The following is a 12,988-nucleotide window of genomic DNA, read 5'->3' as shown; positions in this document are numbered from 1 at the left end:
TCTGAACACTTTAATTGAGCTGTAAATGTTTCTTGTTTCTTACTGGGCCTCTCTTTTCAGTAAATTTGCAATAATTTTAAAGCATAACGTTGGTGCATGCATGTAGATCCCGTTTCCGGTTTGAATTGATGGGCTATCCGCTCGTTTTGAGTTTCATTTTACACAGATGACGTGTTGACTCTAATGAAATCTGGTCTGAAATCAGACCTGTTCCTGTGAATGTCGGAAAACTGTTTCGTAAGCTGTGTGAAACGAGGCGTCCAGAGAGCGGAGCTACTTAAAATACGTTATTTTTATTTAGTCTAGCACCATCTAGTGGTCAAATTAAAACCTAAAGTGTAAATGACAAGCCAGATTTCCATAAACTGTTATGGAAATAAGTTTTTGGAAACGAATTAATTTTTGAACCACTTGACACATTTTAACAATCTATTTGCTAGTGGAGATCAAATCTTTGAAACTGAATTATTCCACCACCACCAAAAAAAGCAGGAAATAAAAGAATTAAATTGAAGATCATATTAACCTCCACTCCTTTCTGACCGCCAGGGTCTGTCCTGTTCAAATTAGTGTGAAGGACAGGCAAAGAGAGATCAGTTTCCCTTCCATTTTTAGTTCGTTGCAGCAGGGCGGGCTTGGCCTTGTTTTAGTGACGTACAGGCCTGAACAGGTGCAGACTTCAAACTGAGAACGATACGTCAAACATTACAGTCAAACAAAGACATCTAGTCATTATTTTTAAAGAATGAAATGAAAGGATCCTATTTGTGGAGGTACAAATTCAAATTTAGTTTACAGGCGCCGGATTTACTGAAACATTTCCAATGCAAATCCTTTTCCAACAGCTTAAATAGTAGTTAAAATAAACTTAAACTTTGATGAAAGCAGCTTAGAACAGGTTCAACTCAGCTTTAACTGAATACATCACACAGTTTAATCAGATCTTAGGAGAGATGATCCGACTTTGAGGGGGTTTGCACATTTTCGGAAGACTTGTCATTACACTGCAAAAACACAAAATTTTTACCAAGTATACTTGAAATAAGACAAAACTAGCCAACAAGTAACCTTTAAGCAAGATAAAGGAACTTGTTTTAATTAAATAATGCCTTAATATTGAGTACATTTTAATCAACATAATTAATTAACTTAAAAGAAGCTCCTATATCTTAACAAAAAGTTAATTAAGTTAGTTTTGTTTTATTTCAAGTGTACTAAGATAAAAGCTAGACCAAAAATAATTCCGTTTTGGTGTTTCTGCAGCATATAGACTAAAGGTACTTGGTAATATTTTCTATTTTTTTGGTCTAGTTTTTAGTGCAAATATCTTAGTACACTTGAAATAAAACAAAACCAAATCACAAGTAACTTTTCAGCAGGATAGATGAATTTGCTCTAAGTAAAAAAATTCCTTAATATTGATGAAAAAGTATTGGTTCCACTGGCAGATTATTTCACTTATAATATAGAAAAAATGCCTTAAATACTACTTCTGCCATGGGAAACAAAACTTTTTCATCAATATTAAGCAATTATTAACTTAAACAAGCTCCTATAACTTGTTGAAAAGTTGTTTATAAGTTTGTTTTATCTTATTTTAAGTGTACTAAGATGTTTGCACTAGAAACTAAACTAAAAATACTTCGGTTTTGGTGTTTTTGCAGTGCAGTAATGGATGTGTTTGCAGTGTGGTGTGAGTGACTGCAGTCAGTGAACCCAGCAGACAGGAAGTTCATCCTGCAGAACCAGAGCAAGCTGCTTGCATGTTTCCTGTGTTACCGTTCTTTCAGATTGTTTTGAAATGCTTCACAGGAAATCGAAATAAACGACACCGGAAGATTCAGCTTTTATATCCTTAAAAGATCAATCTCAGTTTAAAATCCTGAAACAAACTTTAATATCTTATACATGAGATTGATAAAAGTGCTGCTATTGATTCTTTACTGCACACTCTGCTTCTTTGAATAGATTATCCAGAATGGTGAGTCCTCTCTTACCCAGTAGCTTTTTAAGACCGTAGTTATGGGGTTTAATTGATTCATCCTAAAGCGTTACATTTATTAGATTTTATGAAAATGATGCTGCCACTCTTGTACTTTACAGTTGATGGAAAAAGTTCTGGTACTGATGAGCTTGATGATATTCAAGCTCTGATGCCAATTGTGGCCAAACACTTACATTTTACTTTAATCTGAATTATTCCAAAGTAAAATAAGTTGTTATTTGAACTTGATATTGTGAGTAAAATAACAGAGAAATGTGGCTCTTTAACTAGGTGAGAGCAGATTTTTTTCTTGCATATTGTGAAATAATTATTTGGTTTAAATTGCAGCACTAAGTTAAAACTCACAAGTCAAGATTAATTAACTTAAAAACAATGTTTAGACAACTTGCCTCTTGTTGTTAAATCAACTTCATGAACTTTAAAAATCAAAACAATTTTCTTGTTGACTTAAATTGCATTTTCAAGGCAGCAGATGGACTTTCATTTTCAAGTCAAACCACCTTCAGATGTTTTACAGTGTATCTGATTATTCTCAATCAGGAGGTGCTGACTGTAACAAACACTGCGACATCAGCAGAATAATGCAGAAAGCAGGAGAAAATAGATGCTTGTGCTTTTGCTGCATGAGTGTGAATGTGTGTGTGCGGCTGACGCAGGGATGAGTTTACTCAGCACCGCCTGATTGGACCGGGATTTAAATGACATAATGCGATAAAGCACGGAGAGAGGCCGCTGGTTCTGTCTCTGCAAGATGTAACTGGATATTGATTTTGAAGTCCAGCTGAAGCGCTGCCTCTTAAATCTTCTGGTAATGCTCGGCGGCGTTCTTTAAATAAACATGTAATCATATTTAATTGTCAGTATATGGGATACATTTGCTGCCCGAATAGGAAAAGATTTATTGTTCAAACGCAATGGCGTTTCAGGCACAACATTTTAATATGGCTCCATCTAGTGGCTGTTGTTGATACATACAGATTATTATTACTGTATTAATACCATTATGCAACTGTCTGTTGAGTTAATCCGCAGTAAACACAGAACTCAGTCATTTTTCCAACTCTGTATATCTGGGACTGAATTATTTAGACATATTTAGTTACTAGATTTTATCACAGGTGGATAGAAAAAAACAAAAATTGTAAAAGCTGAACTACTTCACCGTATTTTTACTCGAGTAAAAGTGAAAATAAACCATCCAAGAAACTATTCCAGTAAGAGTAAAAATACTAACTGATCAAAACACAAATGTTTAAAAACTACATCAATAGATGGACCGAAATGTAAAGTGAAGTGAAATTTTTTGTATTTTAAGGACGAAAGTAACAAAAAATAACAAAATTAGGCAAAAGAGCATTTTTCCAAATCAGTTCAAAACTTATAAAACTAACAAAAACTTTAAATGTGTGTGTATATCTAGTGAATTTTTTGGTGAAAATGTGTTTGTTATTCAGTGGGTAGAGAATCCAGACATTTTACTCAAATAAGAGTAGAAATACTCCATAATCAAATTACTCAATTAAAAGAAGTACAACGTTGAAAAAATACTTCTGAATTTACATCTTTCAAAAAAAACTCAAGTAAATCTAAATATAACCAATTACTCTGTTATAATTTCTATTATGGAGTCATTCATAATAGAATACATTAGCTATGCATGTAAAAGTGTCATAAGTCAATTCAATGATTAAGTATAGGACATTTCCACCTCATCCTAATGCAAAAACTTTTTTATAAAAAAAAGAAATACAGGTTCTTGAGTTTTTTCTTTATTTTAAATTGGTGTTTTTCCATTAAGTGAATTTATTTTTGTTATTACAATTTGTGGATGCAGCTGGGGAAGGGAGCAGGTAGAGGCAAACGAGGATTCAATAAACAGAGGGTGAGGCGAAACATAAACAAAAAAAGAATATAAAAAGAGCTGAAAGAGACTAGAACCTCATATAAACAAGAAACAGAAAGAAACAAATCCAAAGCATAAACAATTAGAATAAATGAACTAACTGCAGGGAAAACCAAAAGGAAATGAGAAATAATAAATGATAAACAGAAATTAGTCCAAACAACAGCATCTAGTATCTGGTTGGACCATTTTTGTTTTCAGAAAAGCTTTTATTTTTTGTTCTCAATATGTCCTTACTTATTACACGTGTTGGTTCATATTAACACCAAACAGTTTCCTCATATTCATTGACTTCTGATTAACTGTGGACATCTTTGTTGAAGCCAAGCAGAGTAATGCTAACCAATCACAAGGCAGACGTTGAAGCCTTAAGACTCCTCACTTGCATAATGAGCCAGAAATTCATAAATAAAAGTAAAAAGAGATGAGGAAATGTGAAAAGAACAAACACTTGAAACAAAATAAAATATATACATTTCTTGTCGAAAATGCATGTGCAAGGAAAAAAAAACCAAAACATTTATACAGCTCTAGAAAAAAAGAATAGGCCACTTAAAATAATCATATTCTCTGATTTTACTCTTTGTAGGTCTATGTTTGAGTAAAATGAACATTGTTCTTTTATTCAATGAACTACTGACAAATTGTCTCCGAAATTCCAAGCAAAATGTAATATTTATTTGCAGAAAATGAGAAATGGTCAAAAAAGATGCAGTGTTTTCAGACCTCAAATAAGGCAAAGAAAAGAAGTTTATATTTATTTAGAAACAACTTAGTTCAACTCAGGAAGAGTTCGGAAATTAATATTTGAAGGGATAACCAGGAGGTTTTCAATGGTGTTCAGTGCAGTGTGCAGTTGCTTTTATTTTTAATTCTGTCAGTTTTGGTCTTCCATAGAAATCTGTAAATGTCTATTAAAGGACTTTTAAAAACTCTTTCTACTCATAAAACACAAAGCATGATTCTCTATAGCTCTCTGTGTCATTGTCTGTTTAAATTTTTATTTTTTTCAATTATTTTTTGGATTTCCGTTAGCCGTTGCCATGGCAATGGCTACTCTTCCAGGATTCACGTCAAAACAAACAAAACATTACAAAAACAGTTGTACAAACTCAATATAGCAATATTAACATAGCATATCGATTTTTAAATGTACAATTTTACCAGTTTTTATAATAAAATAATGAAGAAGAGCTCTTTTAAAAGTTCTTAAAAGCTGTTTTTTGCAACAGCTTTTAAAACATAAAATTTTTTAAGAATATAAAAGTTAATTATATTGAAAATATTTAGTATCTGTAGTACTTTCTGGGAAAGGAGATCATGGAGCGTCACACATCACACCACTCGACACATTTAGTCCTGGACGGATTTATTCACCTCCATTTGGAAAAGTTAAAAAGGAAACCTGCGCCGTCCAATCAGATTTATCGGCTGAGCCTCCGCGCTCTCTGATTGGTGGAGAAGTGAGCGCAGCGTTTCCCAGGATGCACCTCCCACATGAGGTGACTAACGGCTTAACGTCAGCCTGATTAGCTGAGCAGCAGGTGGGTGCAGGATGTCAGTCGGGGCGATCACCCAAACAAATGCATGGACATAGATCTGCTTCTGTGAGTATCTCCGTGAATTTTTACATTTGCATATTTTAATATGTAATTTACTCACATAATCTACTTTTTATTTTAGTGCCAGCAGCACTGAAGATCATTTTATTGCGTTTCAGCACCTGAATGACATAATTATTACAAAAAAAAAAAATCTAATAATGACACATTTTGTGATGAATACTGAGTTGTAAGAGGTTAATGCGGTTTATTTTGTAAATAGTTTGTTTTATTAGTTATAACTGAGATTTCTGAGGAAAAGCAAAATAGTTTTATAATTTCACTTGACGGTTTGGTAATTTTGTTTAAAGCCTTCTAGCTTTATGCCTTGGTGAAAAACCTCGATAACCAGAATGCTTTTGCATTTCCAAAACTCTGACTAGAAAATTCAGTTGAAGGTAAACAACATCCAATTAACCATTTGGCAAAGATTCAAAATCCTTCAGACGGCAAAATAAGAGATTATGGAAACTTTAAATCTGTTTTAATGTGTGTATGTAAGGTTCTTTTTATTAAAAATAGCAAATATTTGCCTGGATAAATTATGACTGCACAGTCAGTAGAGGTGTGTTGATATATCAAGTGTTTAAAAATCTGCCGTCTAAATCTCTGATGCCTTCCCAAGTAATTAACTGTTTAAATTACAAATATGAGCAAACTTTGACGATAGTCCACTAATGTTAAAAAAAACAAAATCTCACAATTGCAGTGCGTCCATTAGATAAGAAACACAATTAAAAATCAAATGTGAAAAAGTATGTTCATGTGATAAGTCATTAAAAAACATGCTGCGTCCAACTACTTCCTGTTGTCTTCTTCTTGTGCCAGTAGCAACATCATGTGACTCGTGTGATGTGAAAAAATTACTAATATTCATAACCACTAATTCCTTTTCCCATCCAATACTGAGTGAATTTCAAGCTAGAATCTGTGTTACAAATCCGAAACCGATAATTTGTGCAAAAACACCTAATGTGTTTTGTAAATCTTAAAAAGAAAAGAAGTGGTGTGATTCAGATTTTGAACATTACTGTATTTTATTTATTTTAAAGTCGGAAGCAGGCAATGATATCAGTAACTCAGTACATAAAATCACAAATAAATCCTTTTTTAATAATTAGGAACTATTATAAAATGAAAGCTCGACTCCTAATTGACATGATGGATGGAATGGTTGGCGTCCATCTTTGAAACTTTCCCTCATTTGCATGTTTTTGTTAAGGAAAAGTGGCATATTTACTGTTTTCCCTTTTAGTCCATTTTGTTTATTCCTCAGAACTTCTTCTGCCTTCAAAAAGACTCTAATTTAGGCAAAATCTCAATAATTTAGCTACTTTCTAATATGTTCTTGTTAGGATACATTACATCTAAATTGACTGAAGCAATTCAGTATCAATCCGCACATCATTCGAAAAAAGGCCTTCTATCACAGTTTTGCTAAATAACACACTTCATGCTAGCGTCAAAACATTTTTATCAGAAAACTGTTTTTTCTCCATTATTTTCAAAATGTCAAATAAAAACTCATCTGCTTGTCTGCTGAGGACAAATACGGGTCATCTTGTGAACAACACCGTCAAAGTGGGCCATTCTAAACGGGCTTCAGCAGATTATGGTGCCTGAGCAGATGTACTTGACAAACTTATATCTAGCAGGTTAGTCAGTGGCCTGAATACCTCAGACAGACCTTCTGCTCAGCGTCTGCTGCAACGCACGTGGGGAACTGCCAACCATCTGGGATCGTCCCTAAAGACCAGAGTAAACAGACATAAAGCGTCTTCGCATCAGGCCCGACCGTAAACCCGTTTACTCCAGCTGCTCCAGCCCTGTTTTACGACTAATGCTGAGGTTTAACGCCTGCTTGCCTGCAGGTACCAGTTCCAGAGAAGATGGTGGCCGCTGTGCTCACCTTGTTCTCCTCAAGTCAACATGTTCAACCTGATGAGCAACTGCTGCAGCTGGGTCGCCAAAATCCAGGAGCCACTCAGGTACGCACTGCCACTTTCTCAACCTGAAGCCCCAACGGACAAAAATGCATTTGATTTTTTTCTGGTTTTGCTTTTTTTTTTTTCTTTTTTTGTCATGCTTGCATGTTTTGAGATCATGAAACAAAGACCGCCAGAGTAAACAGAAAATAAAGGTTTTAAATGTTACTTTCATTTAATAATAGAAATTAGCGATATCTAAAAACCTGGTCCTTTCCCCTGAAATCTAATGCCTACTTTAGTTGCTTTTGATGACAACATTTAGCCTAAAACACTTTTTTGGTCCACTCTTCTCTGCAGAATTGTTTAAATTCAGCCATGTTGGAGTTTGACGAGCCCCATCCCAACCTTCATTTTGTTATCTTTGTTATCTTCCTTCGTCCTACTTCAGAGTGTCAGTCAGGTGCTAATTAAGAGATTTATTGTTTCTGCGGGTTTGGCAGAAATCATCCAGGGTTGTGATCAGTGAAATCTAACTTTGCTTTCTACAAAAGACAATTTGTTTTAATAAGGCAGTGATTTCTTTTCACATAGAGCCAGGTTGGCCTGGATTTTTTAAATAAATAAACCCCTAAGGTTTTTGAAGGAATATGGTCCAAGCTTATTTCCCAAAAGTATAGCATTCCTAGCCTTAAAGTGTGTGTGTCATGCAAAATTCACATTTTGCATTTTTTATACTTCCATTTGGGTCTTAACTGCTTCTAAAAACATCCAAAGCGTTAATAATTCAATGTTTTTTGGTGTCTAGAAAATAAGCCATTTCAAAAATCTCCCAAATGTAACGTCACAAATTAGCAGGCACTACCAGTTACCTAGCAACCCAAGTGGAGTTCTAACTGGTTTGACTGCTGCATGTGCTGTACAATGGCTGCTGGAAAATATGAGAATATGTTTTGTGTTTGACCACCCAGAAACCAAATGCTGCATTCTTGCTTGTTGTGCAGGAAGCTCTACTTATGCTTTTTAGAGATGTACACTTGTACAATTGTACATCTGTTTGCAGCCATTTTCACGTGCAATGTGAACACTCAGTTAAGTGGGCGTGGCCAGCAGCAGCTTATTTGGATTTAAAGTGACAGAGGCCCTAAAACGGCTCAAAATAGGACTAAAATCTAATTATCTAAGAATGATTTTGTGCAAAAAATGTAATGAACATGTTTTATAGAGCCCATAGACGGATCCTAATTTGTTTAAGGAAGCATAAAATGTCACATTTAAAAGAGAACTGATATAGTTCTGTTTCTGTTTATCTGAAGGAAAGTGACCATTCTCGTGGTTGGTCTTGACAAAGCAGGAAAAACCTCATCGATCAGAGGGATGTTAAGAGGTACAGTCCTAAACACAGCAGCGTTGGATATCCTCAGCAGGAATGTAACACCTGACTCCCCTGTTCTGCTGCTCCAGTCCCTCCTGGTGTCGACGCGGGGCCGACCCACGGCTGCATTAAAACCGAGCTGAGAGTGGAGAACTACCTCGTCACGCTGCTGGACGTCGGAGGATCAGCAGAGTCCCGTGGAGCGTGGAGGGAGCTCTACGGAGAAGCCCATGGCGTCATCTTTGTGGTGGACTCCTGCGACAGGCAGAGGTTGAAGGAGGCCAGGGACGTTCTCGCGGACCTGCTGAAGCAACCGAGGGTTGCAGGAAAACCCATATTAGTGTAACGACTTCCTGCTTTTAACCTGACTTCTAGTTCTGGTTGAACTTAAATTATATTGGATTAATCGCTACGTGTGTTGTTGTGCTTTCAGGTTGGCAAACAAACAGGATAAGATGAATGCGCTGCTGGGAAGTGAACTGATTGAGATTCTTTCCTTAGAGAAGCTGGTCAACCAAAGCCGCTCTCTGTGCCATATTGTGAGTAAAGGTCAGAGGTCGCCTTGGAAACAAGGTCACAGAAAGACTGGATGTAGAAACTCAACTAGGATGGATGGAAGGTGGATGAGCAAATGGATGGATGGATGGATCTATAAATGGATGGAAAGGCGAATGGACTGACCGATGGATGGATGGGTGGGTTGATAAACAAATCGAAGGATGGATTCATAAAAGGCAGTTTTTTTTACTCTACTTTATTTTCCCTATTTAAAATCTACTTTTATTCTAAAGTTTTTCATTAGTTGAGGAATCCTGATGACAATTAAGTCAGACTGAAATATGAAGATTTCGTTTTTCTTCCCAGGAGCCTTGTTCAGCCTTAATGGACCTGCGGCGCTGGTCGGACAGAAAGACTCTGCGAGGCCTCCGCTGGTTGCTGCGAGCTGTTTGCCTGGATTACCCGGATCTGTGTGCCCGGGTGGCGCAGGACAGCAAGCGGCCTCTGGAGCCCCGGGAGAGAGAAAAGAAAGGCAGATCCGAGAAAGTGCAAAGAATATCCAAACTTGAACGGTACTGTCAAAACCAGAGAAAGACTAAATACAACAGAGATTGATTCTTTCAACAAGATGTGATGGTTAATTTTCACTTTCGTCTCACCTCAGAATGAGATCCAGCAAGTCGGATCTGCGTCAGGTTCATCGGTCCAGAGACAAAGAGAAAAGGAACAGTGGTGAAGGAAAGCTGCAGCCCATTAGGAATATGCTGCAGAAGGTCAGAAGAACATTGGTTTTCATCACGGCAAAAAAAAATTCTCTGGAAATAATAGACCCGGTAGCAAATTTCAGGCATCATGTACATTACAATTACTTTCAGCTTTCAGTTCACATTTTGGACGGTTTCTTTTTTTGTTTGTTTTGTTTCGTTTGTTTGTTTTACTTCTATTTGGGTCTAAACTGCGTCTTCAAACAGTTGAAACAATTTAACATTAAAAATAATAATAATAAAAAACACCTAGAAGTTTTTTGGTAGTAAATTAATGTCTTTTGCGTTCTGTAAACTTAGCGGTTTCAAAAACCTCCAGACACTTGAGTCATAAGCCGTTACCTAGCAACCCAGCGAGCCCAGCCGCTGAGTTGCTAGCGAGCCCAGCCGCTGAGTTGCTAGCGCTGGGCTCGCTAGCAACCCAGCTAGCTCCGGCCTGTTTAGTCAGCCAGTTTAACAGCTGTATGCGCTGTACAGCGGCTGCTTGAAAATATAATAATCTTGTTGTTGACGTACCACCCAGAAACAGGAGGGTAATACTTTTCAAAGATGTACGGTTGTATAATTGCCCATCTGTTAGCCGCCATTTTGAAACGCGAGTGTAAACGTTGTGTTTGGGGCGTGGCCATCTGCAGCTTATTCGGCTTTAAAATGACAGGAGCTGCGTTTCTATTACACATTTGTGAATAACTTTGTCGATATTCCGCTAATGTCGAGAAAACACATTTATATAAGAAACGCAATTATCACACCTACGTCATTAAAACCATGCGGCGCCACCATCGTCCAACTACTTCCTGTCGTCTTCTTCGTCTTTTCCGCCCGTACCGACAGCCTGTTGATCATATGACTAGTGTGATGTGAAAAAAGTGTTTGCGTTGCAGTTTTGTGTAATATGCTAATTTTGATACAGCCCAAAATCCATCTGATCCTATGGTGGTAAGTTTTCATTGAAAAACGAGAGTTTCTTTCAAAATGTTCATGTTTCCATTAAGCAAATTTATTTTTGTAATTGCAATTTGCCCAATTATATGGCCAATTGAAACACAGCCTTAAGGGGCTCAAGATCAAAATTGGCAGAACCGATCAGACTAAAATGACATTATCTAAGAATGATTATGTGCCAAAAAAATTAATGATCATCTTTTGTATCCTAACATGAGCATAATAAGGCAAATTTTAAACCAGCTAAATTCTTAACATGTCTTCTGGAAAGCGTCTTTTGTTGCTATCTAAAGTGAGAACAGAAATCTGAAGAATCTGGTGGATATGGGCAACAACAAAATAACGAGTCTTGTTTCCTAGGAAAACACACTGAAGAAGAGGCTGAGGTCAAAGAAGATAAAGAAAAAACCAGTGAAGGTTAAAGAAGGTGTAAAAGATGTTGAAGAAGCACCTGAAGAGGAAGAGGAGGGTGAAGCAAATGAAGGAGAGCAAGAAAGTTCCGGATGCAGAGACAAAGCCAGCAGTGCCCTGATCCCTCCGAAGAAAAGCAAACTGAAACGCAAGACAAAGGTGAAAGAAGAGATGCTTGACGCTCCAGAATCCCTGGAAAGCAACGAGACGCCAACTAAAGGTTGTCCTTAGCTGCCTTATGTTGTTTCTTATGGTGTGTAGAAATGAATCCTCATATTTTTTATTTATTTTGCATATAGCTAAAGGAGAAAGGAAGAGGAAGAACAAGGTTGTGAAGGTAAAAAGAAAAAACAAGATCAACACGGAGGGAATGCCGGTGGCGTACTCTCAACCCGTGGACCTTTCTGAAACCTTTGGTGAGGCACAACCACTTCTTCTTACCTCCCCCTGTCAGATAAAATAACCCAGGACTCTGAAAATACAAACTTTAATTTAAACAGATGAACCTGTCTCCCGGTAGATCTGTACCGAAAAGCAATCCAGGCTCTGAAGGAACGTCAGGATCAGACTCAGGGACAGTGAATCCGGTTGCTCCCCAACTCTCCAAACAGACACAACCTATAATCTATACTCAACACACCTCATCCACTTGGAAATAACTGTGACTTTTACCAAACAAGGAAAGTTGTATTGACCTCCTGACCCCTGAGCATTTGAGGAGAAGTCTCAGTGTGCAGTGAAGGGAAGGCAAAAAGAAAAAGTCATGTTGTACAGTGTACAAAAAAGAGAAAATTTAGGCAGTATTGTGAGTACCTGGCCGAAATGTTGATTTGTAGTTTGTAAAATGTGATCATTTTTAATCTGTATTTTTTAATATTATTTGAGAATTATCCAACAATGAGCTGATATATTTGCAAAAACTGCTGTGTTCCTGATTAGATTATGAAATGTAATAAAAACATTGTCTCTAAAGTGGCTTGTCTCCTGTTATAATCGGACGTCTTGGCTTTATGGTTTTGATGTTTGGAATCAATGTCCTATTGACGCTATTTTCACATTTCAACCATTAAAGGTCTCCCAAACTGAGAGAAAATGAGTGTTTTCATGGAAGGCAGCCACAAACAAGCCGTGAGCTGGATTGACCTTGGTGACTCATGTTTTCCATCACCTCGGACTGAGAGCGAGAGGACGGAGAAAAACGGACCTGCTCCAGAATATTTTATAGATTTATTTAATTTAATTTAAGAGTTTTTTTGTTATCACTTTCTTTTGTAAAAAAAAATTTACAAATGATAGAAAAATATTTTCAAATTGACTTTTATTGTCTCTTCTGTGAGTTGTACGATGGTGACCAGGCTACAACATTTTTTAAATTGTTTAATTACAAGAATATACTGTAGTCATAACTAACTTTTAAATGTCAAAGCTTGAAAATAAATCCAGGAGCAGTATCTTGTTTAAACTAGAAAACTCTAATTTTTCAAAACTGGTAGTAATAAGATTAGTCTCTCAGTAAAACTAAAATATAGTGAGAAGAGAGTCATAGAAAGCCTCTTTATGT

At 36.6% G+C, this 12,988-nt stretch overlaps 1 protein-coding gene across 2 annotated transcripts; it reads left to right on the top strand.

The window, feature by feature from the left end:
* The first annotated feature begins 5,413 nt into the window (after window positions 1-5,413).
* On the top strand, window positions 5,414-12,402 carry arl13a (ADP-ribosylation factor-like 13A). Of its 2 annotated transcripts, none has more exons than XM_008420671.1 (10): window positions 5,414-5,515; window positions 7,381-7,497; window positions 8,751-8,821; window positions 8,899-9,151; window positions 9,243-9,348; window positions 9,674-9,879; window positions 9,972-10,080; window positions 11,377-11,647; window positions 11,727-11,843; window positions 11,948-12,402. In XM_008420671.1, the coding sequence occupies exons 1-10, from the start codon at window positions 5,496-5,498 to the stop codon at window positions 12,007-12,009; spliced, it is 1,332 nt and encodes a 443-aa protein (XP_008418893.1). In that variant the 5' UTR covers window positions 5,414-5,495; the 3' UTR covers window positions 12,010-12,402. The 2 variants fall into 2 exon arrangements, with proteins under 2 accessions (XP_008418893.1, XP_008418894.1); XM_008420672.1 differs by having other exon boundaries at window positions 11,928-12,402.
* The last annotated feature ends 586 nt before the right edge of the window (window positions 12,403-12,988 follow it).

Source organism: Poecilia reticulata, linkage group LG10, assembly GCF_000633615.1.
Source record: "Poecilia reticulata strain Guanapo linkage group LG10, Guppy_female_1.0+MT, whole genome shotgun sequence".
In the NCBI taxonomy this organism is placed as follows: Eukaryota; Metazoa; Chordata; class Actinopteri; order Cyprinodontiformes; family Poeciliidae; genus Poecilia; species Poecilia reticulata.
The sequence above is the reverse complement of the archived record's forward strand: the minus strand, read 5'-3'. Positions and strand labels throughout refer to the sequence as shown.